This window comes from Petaurus breviceps, unplaced genomic scaffold (assembly GCF_028583685.1).
Source record: "Petaurus breviceps papuanus isolate PSGF00001 unplaced genomic scaffold, PetGlider_PUasm1.0 207, whole genome shotgun sequence".
NCBI lineage: Eukaryota > Metazoa > Chordata > Mammalia > Diprotodontia > Petauridae > Petaurus > Petaurus breviceps.
Genome location: NW_027185850.1, coordinates 29,310,266 through 29,322,980, shown reverse-complemented (window position 1 = coordinate 29,322,980; position 12,715 = coordinate 29,310,266). Strand labels below are relative to the sequence as shown.

Here is a 12,715-nt window from a genome sequence, read left to right as displayed (position 1 = left end):
TTTGCCTACCACGTCAGCCCTAAGGCTATGTAAAACTCTCGGTATGTGTCCCTCCCTTTGTTTGGCAGGTTGTGATCCACCTGCCAAACCCATCCATTGATGCTAATTAAGATTTTTATCTTCTGGCTTGCCTCTGGATTTACTGACCTCCAGTTACATGGACCAAGGTAGGAGGAATTACTCTCCCGGAGGATCCTCAGACCTCTGGGGAGAGGAATTCTCCAACAGAAGCAATACAGAGCAATGAAAGCATAAGAACCTATCTAATGATCACAATAATATAAATGAGGACAAGGCAGCTGATGTTGGATTAAATGTAAGGCCTAAGTCTGGTTCTGGACTAAAACCACCCTCCTGTACTCTAAGCAGAGCCCATCAGATGGAGGTGCTATGAAGTGGGTTTTTTGGAACTGTTTTTCTTTATTTTGAGGGAGAGTGAAGCATGACAGAAAATGACTGGCATAGCTTTTAAAGGGCATTAATAAAGCTTCTTTAAAAATGAAAGAAAGCAGAGGCCACCAAGAACCAGCACAGCATCTGCAAGGGCAGATCATGCCAGACAACAGGTTCCTAAACTGGTGGATCACGAGAAGCCTGTAAATCTAGATGATGACTTGATTTTTAATAAAACACCTTAGGTCACTGGTGCCACCCTCTAGCCAACATGGAGATGGGAGAGGATAATCCAATGAAGTGAATTCAAACAGCTGGGACTGAGGGTCCCAGAGGCTGAGCATTCAAGGGCTACTTTGACCCTACCACCTAGCGTAACCTTCCACCGTTCAAACATGCCAAGTTTTTGATGCTTGGAATTGCCGCTAGCTCCTGCAAAGCTCCTTTTTGCCCTTTCTGACTCTTTCCCCACTTTCGTCTCTGCCTGTGGTAGTCCTCATCCTTTGGACCCAGGCTGCCCCTTTTCCATAATGCCCACCCTCTCTGGTCATAGCACAAAGCTCCTGTTCCTCTCCCTGGGCCCAAATCAGAACTTGAAGGGCCTCAAAAGTCATATGGTGCAAACTGGACCTGACCAAGTCTCACCTTGATGGCATCCCAGATGTTCCAGTTTCCCTTTGGAAAGGCCTCCAGTGAACATGAGCCCATCCCCTCCTAAGGAGGTGGCAGTAGCTGCCCCTCAATTTTAGATAGCTACCACAGGGAGGAAGGTTTCTTAAGCATTAACTCTCAAGGTCAACTTGTCTATGAGTGCTCCAAAGTAACACACATAGATCAAGGGTCTATGTAAGACAGCTAGCTTCCTAGGCACTGGTGGGGAACAAAGAACAAATAAAAACAATGCCTGCCTTCAAGGAGCTTACAATATATAAACAGGTGTGTGTGTGTGTGTGTGTGCGTGTGAGAGAGAGAGAGAGAGAAAGAGAGAGAGAGAGAGACAGAGAGAGAGAGAGAGAGAGACAGAGAGACAGAGAGAGACAGAGAGAGACAGAGAGAGATAACTGGAGGAAGAGGGAGAAAGCATTAATGAAGAGTTGGGGGGGAGAGAGTCTGGAAAGGATTCCCACAGAAATCCTAGTAGAAAGCAAAGATGAGGAGGCAGGTCAATCCAGGGGCTAGGGGCAGCCCTGGGGCTCCTGCTTGGCTCTGGGCCTGTTATACTGTTAATCAATGAATAGGACAAAAGCAGAGACATCAGACCTATACAATCTGGAAAGGACAAAGCTAGGAGGGATAACTGATACAATGGATGACAGGACACAAAAAGTCCTGCCAGGTGTGACATGGGAAGAATCTAAGAAGATGAAATTTCATAGGGATAAAGCCTTATATTGGCGTTAAAATCTGAATTCACAAGTGTGAGGTAGGGAAGATATGGCTTGATAGAAAGTTGTCTGAAAAAGATCAGAGGATTTCAGCGACTGGCAGTCCAGCAGGTCAGTGTGATGTGATGTCTGAAGAGCATGAGCATGAGATCTTGAGATGCAGGGGCCCCCTGGCCCTGGCAGCCCACATCTGGACATGGGGTTCAGTCCTGGGCACTCTCATTTAGGACAATCTGGAGAATGATCAGGAGACGGCTAAGAGCTTTAAGACAGAGAACAGACAAGTGGAGTCAGGCGTGAGGGGGGGACAAAATTGAGTCTGAAGACAAATCTGGGGTGCCATGAGAGCTATCTTCAGGTGTCTAAAGGCTGTCACCCAGAAGAAATCAACTTGCTTGCCCCAGGATTCTTTAGAACTAGGAATAATGGGTAGAAACTGCAAAGAAGCAGATTTAGGGTGGATGAAGGAAAACTTCAAAGAAATTAGAGCCGTCCCCAAACGGCTGGGCTGCCTGTGGAGGCAGAGGCAGAGATAGCCTCTGCTGATGTCCCTCAAGAAAGCTGGATAGATGGCTGCCTGGCACCTGGGCTTTGAGGCCCGGCCATCTCTGAAGGTCTCCAACGGTGAGAAATGCAGAACAACAGACAAAAGGCTTCTTTCTTCCAGCATTAGGTGGGAGGTGGCTAGGAGCTGTGGTGGAATGATAAAGGAGAAAATGGCCAGCAGAGGACCAGAGACTTTGGGAGCTCCAATGACCCTGGGCAGGCTGGCCAGTCAGCGGCCATGAAGACTGGCTGGATCACTGGCTGCTGGGACAGAAGGGACAAAGGAAAGGGATGAGCCGGAGGGAGAGACTACTGTAGGGTTACAGCTTCCCCATGAACCTACAATCCTGTCTCACTTTATTGGACAGACTTTTTCCATCTGGCTTGTTCCAAGAGGACTTAGCTTGCCACTTTCAGAGGGCTCCTTCTGGCCATGGAGGGGTAAGGACCAGGCCTAGGGTGACATTTAGCAGAAAGACCTCTGAGCACCAGCCTGGCCCACCTTGGTTCCCCAGCCCATGGCCTGGCAGCTTCTGAGGACAATGGCTGTTCACCTTCCCTTACTAGAGGAAGCTCTGTATGGAAGACATATTGTGATACCTGCTGCTGCCCCAGAATTCAACCTTACCTCCTCACAGTCTTCAGTCTCATGGAGAAGCCTCCCCCTATTTCACACAAAAACGATCCTTCCCTTGAACAGAGGAGAAAAGCTACACCGGCCCCGCCGCAAGGGCCGTTGGCTGACCCCTGGTCACAGGGGGCCTCAGCTCTTCAATGGGAGACTTGGCAGATAGCAGGGTCTGGGCTCCGTGGGGCTCTCTATGCAGCCTGCCCACCCTCTCGCACCATGTGGGCCCCTGCTGATGGAGGGCTCTAGGACAGCTGGGTCAATGCTCCCCAATAGCCCTTTGTGTGGCTTTAGAGGTGCTGGGAAGGAAACCCTTCTCTCTGGCTGGTCTAGCCCCTTGAGGGCCAGCTTAAGTCAGGTAAATGCCCTCTGAAGTCCAAGAGGAACAATCTAAGATCCCAGATATCAGGTGCCATGTTGTTTGGAAGGGCTTCAGCAGGGACAGAGCCCCAAATTAGGGCCAGGCCCCTGGGGTCTGCTCTGGCTCCGCCCCTCACCAGCCATCCTTTCTGGCCTCAATTTCCTCATCTAGAAAACAATAGCTAGCATTTCTTTCGTGGGTCAAGGTTCCTAAAACACTGTGTTACCTCATTTGATTAAAAACGATGACAGTATTTGCAGCATTCATCACAGGGCTGTTCTGAGGAAAGTACTTTGTAAACTAAGATGTCACCACGCAGAGATACAGGCATTCTAGAACCATAATGCACGGCATATATATGTATGTACAGGCGCATACATGTACACACACATACACCTTTTTTTTTTTAAAAGCAATCGGGGGTTAAGTAACTTGCTCAAGGTTACACCACCAGTTATTTCTGGGTGTGGTGCTAAGTATCTGAGCCCAGATTTGATCCCCAGGTCATCCTGACACTGGAGCTGGTGCTCTTACTCGCTGAGCCACCTGGCTGCCCTTAAGCAATTGGAGTTAAGTAACTTGCTCAAGGTTACACAGCCAGGTGTTTCTGGGTGGGTGCTAAGTGTTTGAGCCCAGATTCGATCCCCAGGTCATCCCGACATTGGAGCCGGTGCTCTTACTCTCTGTGCTACCTGGCCGCTCCATATACCTTACTTTCAAAATAAACATGGTCATGGACCCACGGAATTAAGTAATTAATAAGCACCCACTATGCACCTACTATGCGTCAGGCACGTGCTTAAAAATATTATTTCATTTGCTCTAACCCTCACAATGACTGCAGGAGGTCAGTGTTATTATTATCCTCATTTCACTGTTGAGGAAACCGAGCCAGGCAGGGGGAAGTAACTTGTCCAGGGTATATCAGGGATCCTGAAAACCTGCATTCAAATCCAGCCTCAGATCCTTCCAGACTGTGCTTTTGTCCTATTCGTTGATTAACAGTATAACAGGCCCAGAGCCAAGCAGGAGCCCCAGGGCTGCCCCTAGCCCCTGGATTGACCTGCCTCCTCATCTTTGCTTTCTACTAGGATTTCTGTGGGAATCCTTTGAATGCAAGTTTTCAGGATCCCAGCTCTACCAGTAAGTAATACAATGCTGCTACTAAGCCATTACACCGGTGTGCTGTCACACAGTAAAAGTACCTGATAAAATTCTGAGATTTAGTTAGCAGACGAAATAAAGAGCAATTGGGGCTGAGGCCATCAAGAAAGGCAGACCCGGACCCAGGCCTGGCCCAGAAGGAGCTCCCATTCTGCGGAAAGGCCCTCACCGAGGCTGGCCCAGCTGGCCTCCCATCACTGCCTCCCCAAATGAGCCGTACTACTGGGGATGGTTTCCTCCAAGCACAGGGGGCCAGCCCTCCTGTCCTCCTCTGACCCAGTCCCACACATCCCAGTGCCTTCAGCTGAGGCCTCCAGGGCCTGGGCTCTTAAGGTCACTTGTCAATGTCCTTCCTCAAATGTCATGCTCCAGATCCATTCCGACCTGGAAGGAGCAGCTTGGGACTTTCACTGCCCAGGTTCTGGATATGAGACCTCTTTTGAATGAGGCAGCCTTGAAAAATAATCACACCGGTTTCTGGGCTGCCATACTCTGCCACTGACTCACACTAAGCAATCAAGTCTGCCCACCACCCATGCCCAACAGCCCCCAACCCAGCTGGCATTCGGGAGGTCCAGGTCACAGCCTTTAGAGCTGCAAGGGACTGGCCCAAAGGTTAGCTCACCCAACTCCCTCAATCGACAGAGAAAGAAATGAAGGTCCAGAAATATGAAAGGATCTGTTTGAGATCCCACAGCTGACAAGTAGTAGGGAGTGGGAGCCAAGAAAGGAGATAGGGTCTGTTAGTCAGTCAGCAAGCATTTATTAACCACCTACTGTGTGCTAGGCATTGAAGATATGAGGCAAAAGACAGTCCTAGCTGGGTGGCTAGGTGGTGCAGTGAATAGAGCACCCTCCCTGGAGTCAGGAGGGCCTGAGTTCAAACCCGGCCTCAGACACTTGACACACTTACTAGCCATGTGACCTTGGGCAAGTCACTTAACCCCAATTGCTCTCCAAAAAAAAAGAAAGAAAAAAAGACAAGTCCCAGCTCTGGAGGAGCTCACAATGGAATAAGGGAAAACAAATGCCAGCAACTGTGTACAAAGAGGATATAGACAGGATACACGGCAAACAATCAACAGAGGGAAAGCCCCGGAATTAAGAGTTGAGAAAGGCTTCCTACAGAAGATGTGTCTGCATCCCTAGCTCAGGAGCCCCTGACAAGAACAATTCTTTACCACCCAGGCAGAGAATCCATTAGGTCTCTTTTTTCAACTCCACCTGGCTGCCACTTCCCTCACTGCCTTCAAGTGCCCCCTACAGCCCCATCTCCTACAGGGGTGTGTGTGTGTTTGTGTTTTGGGGGGGTGCTTCGGGGGTGTAAGGGTTGGACTGAAAAATGTGTGTGTGTGTGTGGGGGGTAGGTTTTGAAAGCCTTGGAACAACACCAAATAGAGGATTTTATCATTTATCCTGGAGGTGATAGGCAGCCCTGTGTGTGTATGTGTGTATATGTGTGTGTGACATAATTAGATCTGTGTTTGAGGAAAATTCCTTCGTGGTTGAATGGAGGATGGTCTGTAGTGGGGAGAGACTTGGGGCAGGCAGATGCCCCAGCAGCCATTGTGATGGTCCAGGCTGAGGTGATGAAACCTTGTACCAGGGGGTGGCAACGTCAGAGGAGAGATGCTGGAAGGGTGAAGTCGACAGGCCTCGACAACAGATGGAATATGAGGTGGCTGGAAGGATGGTGTTGCCCTCAACAATAAGGGAAAGTTTGGAAGTGGGGAGGGCTTGGGGGAAAGACAATGAGTTCAGTTTTGGTGAAGTTGAGGTTAAGAAGTCTACTGGACATCCCATTTAAGATGTCTAATAGGCATTTGGAGATGGGAGACTGGATGTCAGCAGAAAGCTTAGAGCTGGACAAGGAGATCTGAGAATCATGAGAATTACAAGGCCTTCTGCAAATGCATGCAGATCACTGACAAAGAGCCCGATGCAGTCATCACCAGATAGGGAGCCTCAGGATGCACAGCCATAAATAGCCTGGGGTGATGAAAGCACAGAACTAGGCGGAATCCTGGGTCTAGGCTAATGTGGTGACCTTAGACAAGTTACTTCCCTTTGGGGCAGAATCAGTCAAGTCTCCTCCTAAACTATCTGGCTCAGCTTAGGAGTAAAGCTTACCTCACCTGAAGCAGGAAAGTGTATGCAGATGAGACAGGCCTGGAAAGAGCTGTAGATAAGCTGGGCTCTCTCTGCCCCCTTCAAGAGGAAGCCCTGCCAGGTACCCTGGCTATGAGAGGCTCCGTGGCTTCCCTAGGATCACAAAGCTAACAAGTATTAGAGGTGGGCAGGATTTGAACCAAGGTCTGACTCAAATCCAGCTCTTTTCAATGTAGCAGCAGCCACTTTTTCTGTGGTACAGTAGATGGAGCTCTGGAAGACCTGAGGTCAAATCCTGTCTCAGACACTTACTGTGTGACCCTGGGCAAGTCGATTAACTTCTGCCTGCCTCAGTTTCCTTATCTGTAAAATGGGGATCATAATAGTACCTAGCTCCAAGGATTTTTGTGAAGATCAAATGAGATAAATAACATTTGTTAAGTGCTTTACAAACCTTAAAGCTTTACCTGAATGCTTGCTGATATTATTACTAACACTGTAATCTCTGACAATGACCAAGCTAGCTATGAAATTTTTATCTAACCGTAGCCACTAAATTTCCACCAGTCATATAACCTTGATCTCAGCAACCTGGCTTCCAACCCTTCTCAGACCCTGTAACTAGGCTCCTATTTTCAACAATTCCTCAATTCCTGGGGGCACTTTTTGTCTCCCCCCCATCCCCCAGCCTCCTCCTTTGCTAAGTCTATAAAGGACAGAGAGGGAACAATGCAGCTTACGCAATGTAAAGCTGGAGAGTCCCTAACCTTGCTTTATTAGCCGGGGCACACACCAATGATACGCTCATTTCTGGTCCCATAAACCACAAATACATTTAAGAGATGAGAGTCTTTTCTGTTGGGAGAAAACAAAGAAGGAAAATAGCCACAATGACCAATAGCTCTTGCAAACCTGACTAAACATTCCTGAACTGTCCCTGCCATCAATCCACGACTGAAGATTTAATAAAGGAGAATTCTAGGACTCAAGCAAGAGAAAAAGCAAAATGCCCGACAGGAATAAAAAAGGAAGATTAATTTAAAGCCAGGAGGTATTTATATGGTTCTGAAATATGAATTAGAGACTGACCCATTTTCGGACTAGGCAGACAACTAATCAAACAAACAAAGCTAGCACAATTCTCATGTATCACCGATGGACAGCAAGGCCAGGAGAAAGGCTTTGGGGGCGCTTCCATCCCTTGGACACCTACACCTCTTTCAGACCTCTGGAGAAAACCGCACAAGGGCACCTGGTCTGCTACAATATCAGAGTCAATGAAGTTCCTATATCCTGCAGGTTTAGCCTCAGCACATTAAACCACACACACACACACACACACACACACACACACACACACACACACAATTCATGGGGAACAAAAACAGGGAATCAGAAGGACCCCCCAACTTGTCCAAAATCGAAAGAATCAAGTCCCATCGACACAGATAGATGACTGTCCCGTGGATAAGCTGGAAAAAGAAAAAGAAACTCCCCCTCCTTCCCCATCCCCCTTCGCCGGCCACTTTTCAGATTCCCTTTCCTGTCCCCCTCCTAGTGGAGAGACCCATAAAGAAAGAGAACCTGGAAGGCAGGGCCTGGGACAAAGCTTTACAAAGTGCCCATGGTGACCGGCTGGGCTGGCCACGGGCCGCTGCAAAGGTCTCCGTGCCTCTCCCGACCTCCGGAAGAATCAAAGTGGCATGAATGTCAGGTGGGGCCCCAGGCTGAAGTGGGAACCCGGGATGGCAGGCAGATCCTGGGGAGAACGGCGGAGGGGGAGGAGAGGGGGAGGGGAGGCGGGAGAGGGAGGAGACCGCCACGAAGAAAAGCCCTTCCACTATCTCCAGCCTCAGCCGAGAGCGTACTCTCCCTGCACCCCACAAAGGAAAGAAGTCAGCGCCCAACTGCACGTACGAGCAAGCACTTAAGAAAGCTAAAGAAAGGAAGGGGGGGCTGTTGCCACACCCCGGCCCGAAGACGTGCCCCGCCTCAGCCCCACCCCAGCCCCAGGCCCCCCTCCCCTCCCAGGGAGATTGTCAAATCCTAGGGCTTGGGACAGGTACCTAAAATCAGGAGAGGAGGTGGCAAATGGAGTAAGGGGGGGAGGGGGAGGCCGCGCCCACCCCCTCACCCCAACTCTGCCATGCCCTGCCCAGCCTGCCGAGTCCCCCCAGCACAGCCGAAGTCCAGGATCTCCCTTCAAACTTTGGGAGCCCGGCCGGGGCGGCAGGCTGCTCTCTAACTACCGACCTTGGGGACGCTGGAGAAAGAAAGGAAGGAGGGGCCGGCGTCGTGCACCTGAACGGCCCACCTCCGTTCGGAGGGGGTAAGCTCAAAGGAGCTGGGGCACCCCTTCCTCCCTCCCGACGGTCTGTCCCGGGCCCCCTGGGAGGTTCTATCTGATAATGGAAGCCCCACGGGCTGGCGGCGCAGGGAGGGCATCGTCTCCTCCCTTCCTGCTAGTCCCCAGCGCCCTCTTCGAACCTGAAGGGTCCATTTTGAGACGGATGAGTAGGGTTTCACCCCCCCCCCCCGCCAAGTGGTTCCCAGTCTTATCCCTGGACCTGGAGGGTATATGTCGAGGAAGGAAATGAGCTTGGTCGACCTGGGCATCGTCCTCCCGGAGTAGCCCCTATCCCACACCAATCTCTAAGTAGACAAGCTCCAAGGAGCCTGACATCACCCCCTCCAGTCAGTCCCCAAGCCCCTCCACGGAGAATCGCCCCCCCCAAGCCCTTTCCCCCTCTCCGAAGCTGAGGAGGGGCATCTAAAAGAGCCCGACACCATTCTCCTTCTGTCCCAGCCCCCTGGGGGAGGGGAGGTGTCCATCTCGATTCAGAAAAAGAGGTCGGAGGAGCTGGGCATCCTATAGCCCGAGCCCCCTCCCCACCGCACAGTGAAGGGGGGGGCATCTCGATGCAGAAGATGAGCTCATCGTAGCAGGGCACTCGCCTCCCTTGTCCCTGCACCTGGGAGTGGGGGTGTCCATCTCCACGTAGAAGATGAACTGAACGAACTCTTAGGAGCAGCAGGGCATCCTCCCCGCCTCCCCGCAGCTAGTCCCCCTCCCCCCTGCAGCCCGATATCCCGCCCCCCCTCCCTGCCCCGTCCATCTCAACGTAAAAGATGAGCTCAGGGAAGCAGGGTATCCTTCCCCCTCCCCCTCTGCAGCCCGCTCCCCCTGCACCTGGGGGGGGGGTCCGTCTCGGAGTAGATGAGCTCATCGGAGCACAGCATCCTTCTCCCCTCCCCTTCCAGTCAGCCCCCCCCTCCAGCGGCCCCCTCCCCGAACTTGGGGGGGGTGTTCATCTCAGTCTAGAAGAGCAGATTGTGCTTCGCTGCCCCCCCCCCCAGCCTTCGTCCGGGTCCCGATTTCTCCCCCGCTCCCTGCACCTGGGGGGGGGGTCCCTCTTGATGTAGAAGATGAGCTCAGCGGAGCACTGCACCCTCCTCCCCTCCCCTTCCAGCCAGTTCCTCCCTCCAGCAGCCCCCTCCCCGCACCTGGGGGAGGGAGGTCCATCTCGACCTAGAAGATGAGCTGGACAGAGCAAGACATCGTCGTCCTCGCCCCCCCTCCCCGCACCTGAGAAGAGGGAGGGGGGGTCCATCTCGATGTCGAAGATGAGCTCAGCGGAGTAGGACACTGTCCCCTCCCCCTCCAGCTGGTCCCCATCCCCCATCCCTCACCTGAGGGGGGGGTTCACTTCGCTGTATTGGATGAGCCCGACGGAGCAGGACCTTGTCCTCCCCCCTGCCGCCCCCCTCCCCCTCTCCCCCCCAACAGTACCCCGTCCCCCTCCCTCCTCCCTTCGGCACTGGCGGGGGGGGGGGTTCCCTCTCGATTTCTTAGAAGAGATCGGCGGGGTAGGACGTCGTCCCCTTTCCCCCTCCCGCGGTCCCCCCCGTTCCCCTCCCTCCCCAGCACCTGGGGGGTCCATCTCGCTGCATTCGAGGAGCTCGGCGGGGCAGGACGACGTCCCCTCTCCCCCTGCCGGCAGCCCCCGGCCCTCCCCCCCGTGCACGGTCCCCCTCCCCCGCACCTGGGGGGTCCATCTCGATGTAGAAGATGAGCTCAGTGGAGTAGGGCATGGTCACGTCCCTCCAGTCTTCGCCTTCGCCTCCCTCGCCGCCTTCGCCTTCGCCTTCGCCTTCGCCAGCGTCCTCGCGCTCCATGCCCCAAGGCGGCGTATACATTGCTGTCCCGCTGGGGCTGGCCGCGCTACTCCGCTCCCCACACGTACGCCACCCCGGGCTCGCCGCCCGATCTCGGCCCCGGCCCGGCTGCAGTCCCAGCTCCGGCTCCGGCTCCGGCCACTAGAGTTTCATTTTAACGGCGCGGAGGGAGGGGAGGGAGGGGAGTGGACAGCTCGCCCGCCCTCCCCCCCGGCCCGGCCCCGCCTCCCGCCTAGGAAAGACCAATGCAGCACCGGCTGGGGGGGACAGGGGGGAGGGGAGCACGGGCTGTCCCTATCTTGAATTGCAGGAGCCCCTCTAGGAGGCCACATCAAAGTTCAAATAGAGGGATATGTAGGGAAAACTGCCTCCAAAGGAGGGACTTTCCAGGTCGGCCTCCCCTATCAGCCAATTCCTTCTGCGGTTCAACCCCCCGAAGTGGAGTGCGGTGGTACAACCCAAGAACTGGCTAGGCGCCGGGCGCTGGGGCCGGGAGACTGGGAGCCGCGGGGGGAGGGCGGGGGCAGAGCGGAGCGCCGTGATTGGTAGAGGCTGGTTGCCGGAGCCGGGAGCCTGCGTCTTTTGTCTGCCTTGCTCCAGGAGAGGCCGCGCGAGGCGGCTGCGCGCCCGGCAGTGGGCCAATCAGAAGGCGGCCGGCGCCGGCCGGTGTGCAGCTGATTGGTCGGGATCCCAGTTACCAAGCGGGACAAAGGCAGAAGGGGCGGGCCCCGGGAGGGGGCGGGGGAGGTGGCCCGGCCCTGAGAGCGCGGCTCAGCTCGGCTGGCTCAGCCCGATGCGCTGGGGGCTCCTGCTGCCCGGAGACAGCGAGCAGCAGAGGGGGCGGGGCCGGCCTGAGAGCCGGGCCGGGCCGGGCGGGGCGGGGCGGAGCTAGCGGAAGAGCAGAGCTCGTGCTAGTGCTGCCTGGAGACAGAGGCTGAGGGGCGGGAGCAAGAGAGGCAGCCCCCCACCCCGCCCCAGCACACAGACATGTACGTGCATGTATATCCCTGTGCGCTGCACACGCATGGCACACGCATGTGCACGTCCGCAGGACACCACGATGACATATTGTTCATTGTCCAGGCACCCTTCTGCTGTGCCTTGCACACGCATGACACAAGCCTGTATATGGGCTCCCGAGCACCCACACACGGTGCCCGTACGAGTTTCATTGTCCAGACGTGTCCCCCCAGCTGTGTGCACGAACACACATCCACACGCCATGCCACCCCCGGTGCGTTCTGTCCAGACATCTCTGCTCCCTCCGTTCGCAGGCACCTGCACACTGCGCCCTGTACAGTACACGGGTGTACACCCAACACACACGAGCATGTATGCAGACACACGTACACACTCCACACAGGTGAGTACACACATCACGACGTGTATATTACACGTGTGCATGCACAGCCAGCACCAAGAGTACATACATGATATATACACCGCACACACACAGAGCAGCCCACAGGGTCTCTTGCTCTTGGTGCCCTGGGACTCTTCCTGGACCCAGGTGTTCGAACTGCCAGGACCAGCCCTCCTTCCTTCTGGAGGAGGCCCGGAATGAGAAGCGGCCTGAGCTCTCAAAGCTTGCAGCTCAGCTCTGGACAGAAGTCCCGAGAAGATCCGAAAGGCTTCCCAACTGGAGCTGTCCACTAGCTGGGGAAGGGAGGGGTGGCCTGAACCGAGAGCCCTTATCCCTTTTCCTCAGCTCTGGGCTCCCCCGTCGGGTTTCCGAAACCAAAAAGTCTTGGAACGGGGAGAGAGACACAGAGAGAGAGACAGAGAGAGAGAGAGAGAGAGAGAGAGAGAGAGAGAGAGAGAGAGAGAGAGAGAGAGAGAGAGAGAGAGAGAGAGAGAGAGAGAGAGAGAGAGGGAGAGAGAGAGAGAGAGAGAGAGAGAGAGAGAGAGAGAGAGACAGAGAGAGAGACAGAGAGAGACAGAGAGAGAGAGAGA

General features: G+C 54.1%; 3 protein-coding genes across 3 annotated transcripts in view; 2 read left to right on the top strand and 1 right to left on the bottom strand.

Annotated features, from left to right (window-relative positions):
- The window catches only part of LOC138165020 (phosphatidylinositol 3-kinase regulatory subunit gamma-like), a 61,299-nt gene extending 50,328 nt beyond the window's left edge, over positions 1 to 10,971 (bottom strand). Inside the window, exon 1 of the mRNA XM_069093080.1 lies at positions 10,630 to 10,971. Within this exon, the coding sequence (XP_068949181.1) occupies positions 10,630 to 10,783 (154 nt within the window). The 5' untranslated portion in view covers positions 10,784 to 10,971. The remainder of the gene's footprint in view (positions 1 to 10,629) is intronic.
- Positions 1 to 12,715, top strand: part of LOC138165037 (cytochrome b-c1 complex subunit 6, mitochondrial-like) — a 289,794-nt gene that overhangs the window by 64,365 nt on the left and 212,714 nt on the right. The window lies entirely within an intron of this gene.
- The window catches only part of LOC138165029 (nuclear autoantigenic sperm protein-like), a 570,370-nt gene that overhangs the window by 541,477 nt on the left and 16,178 nt on the right, over positions 1 to 12,715 (top strand). The gene's annotated exons all lie outside the window — the stretch shown is intronic.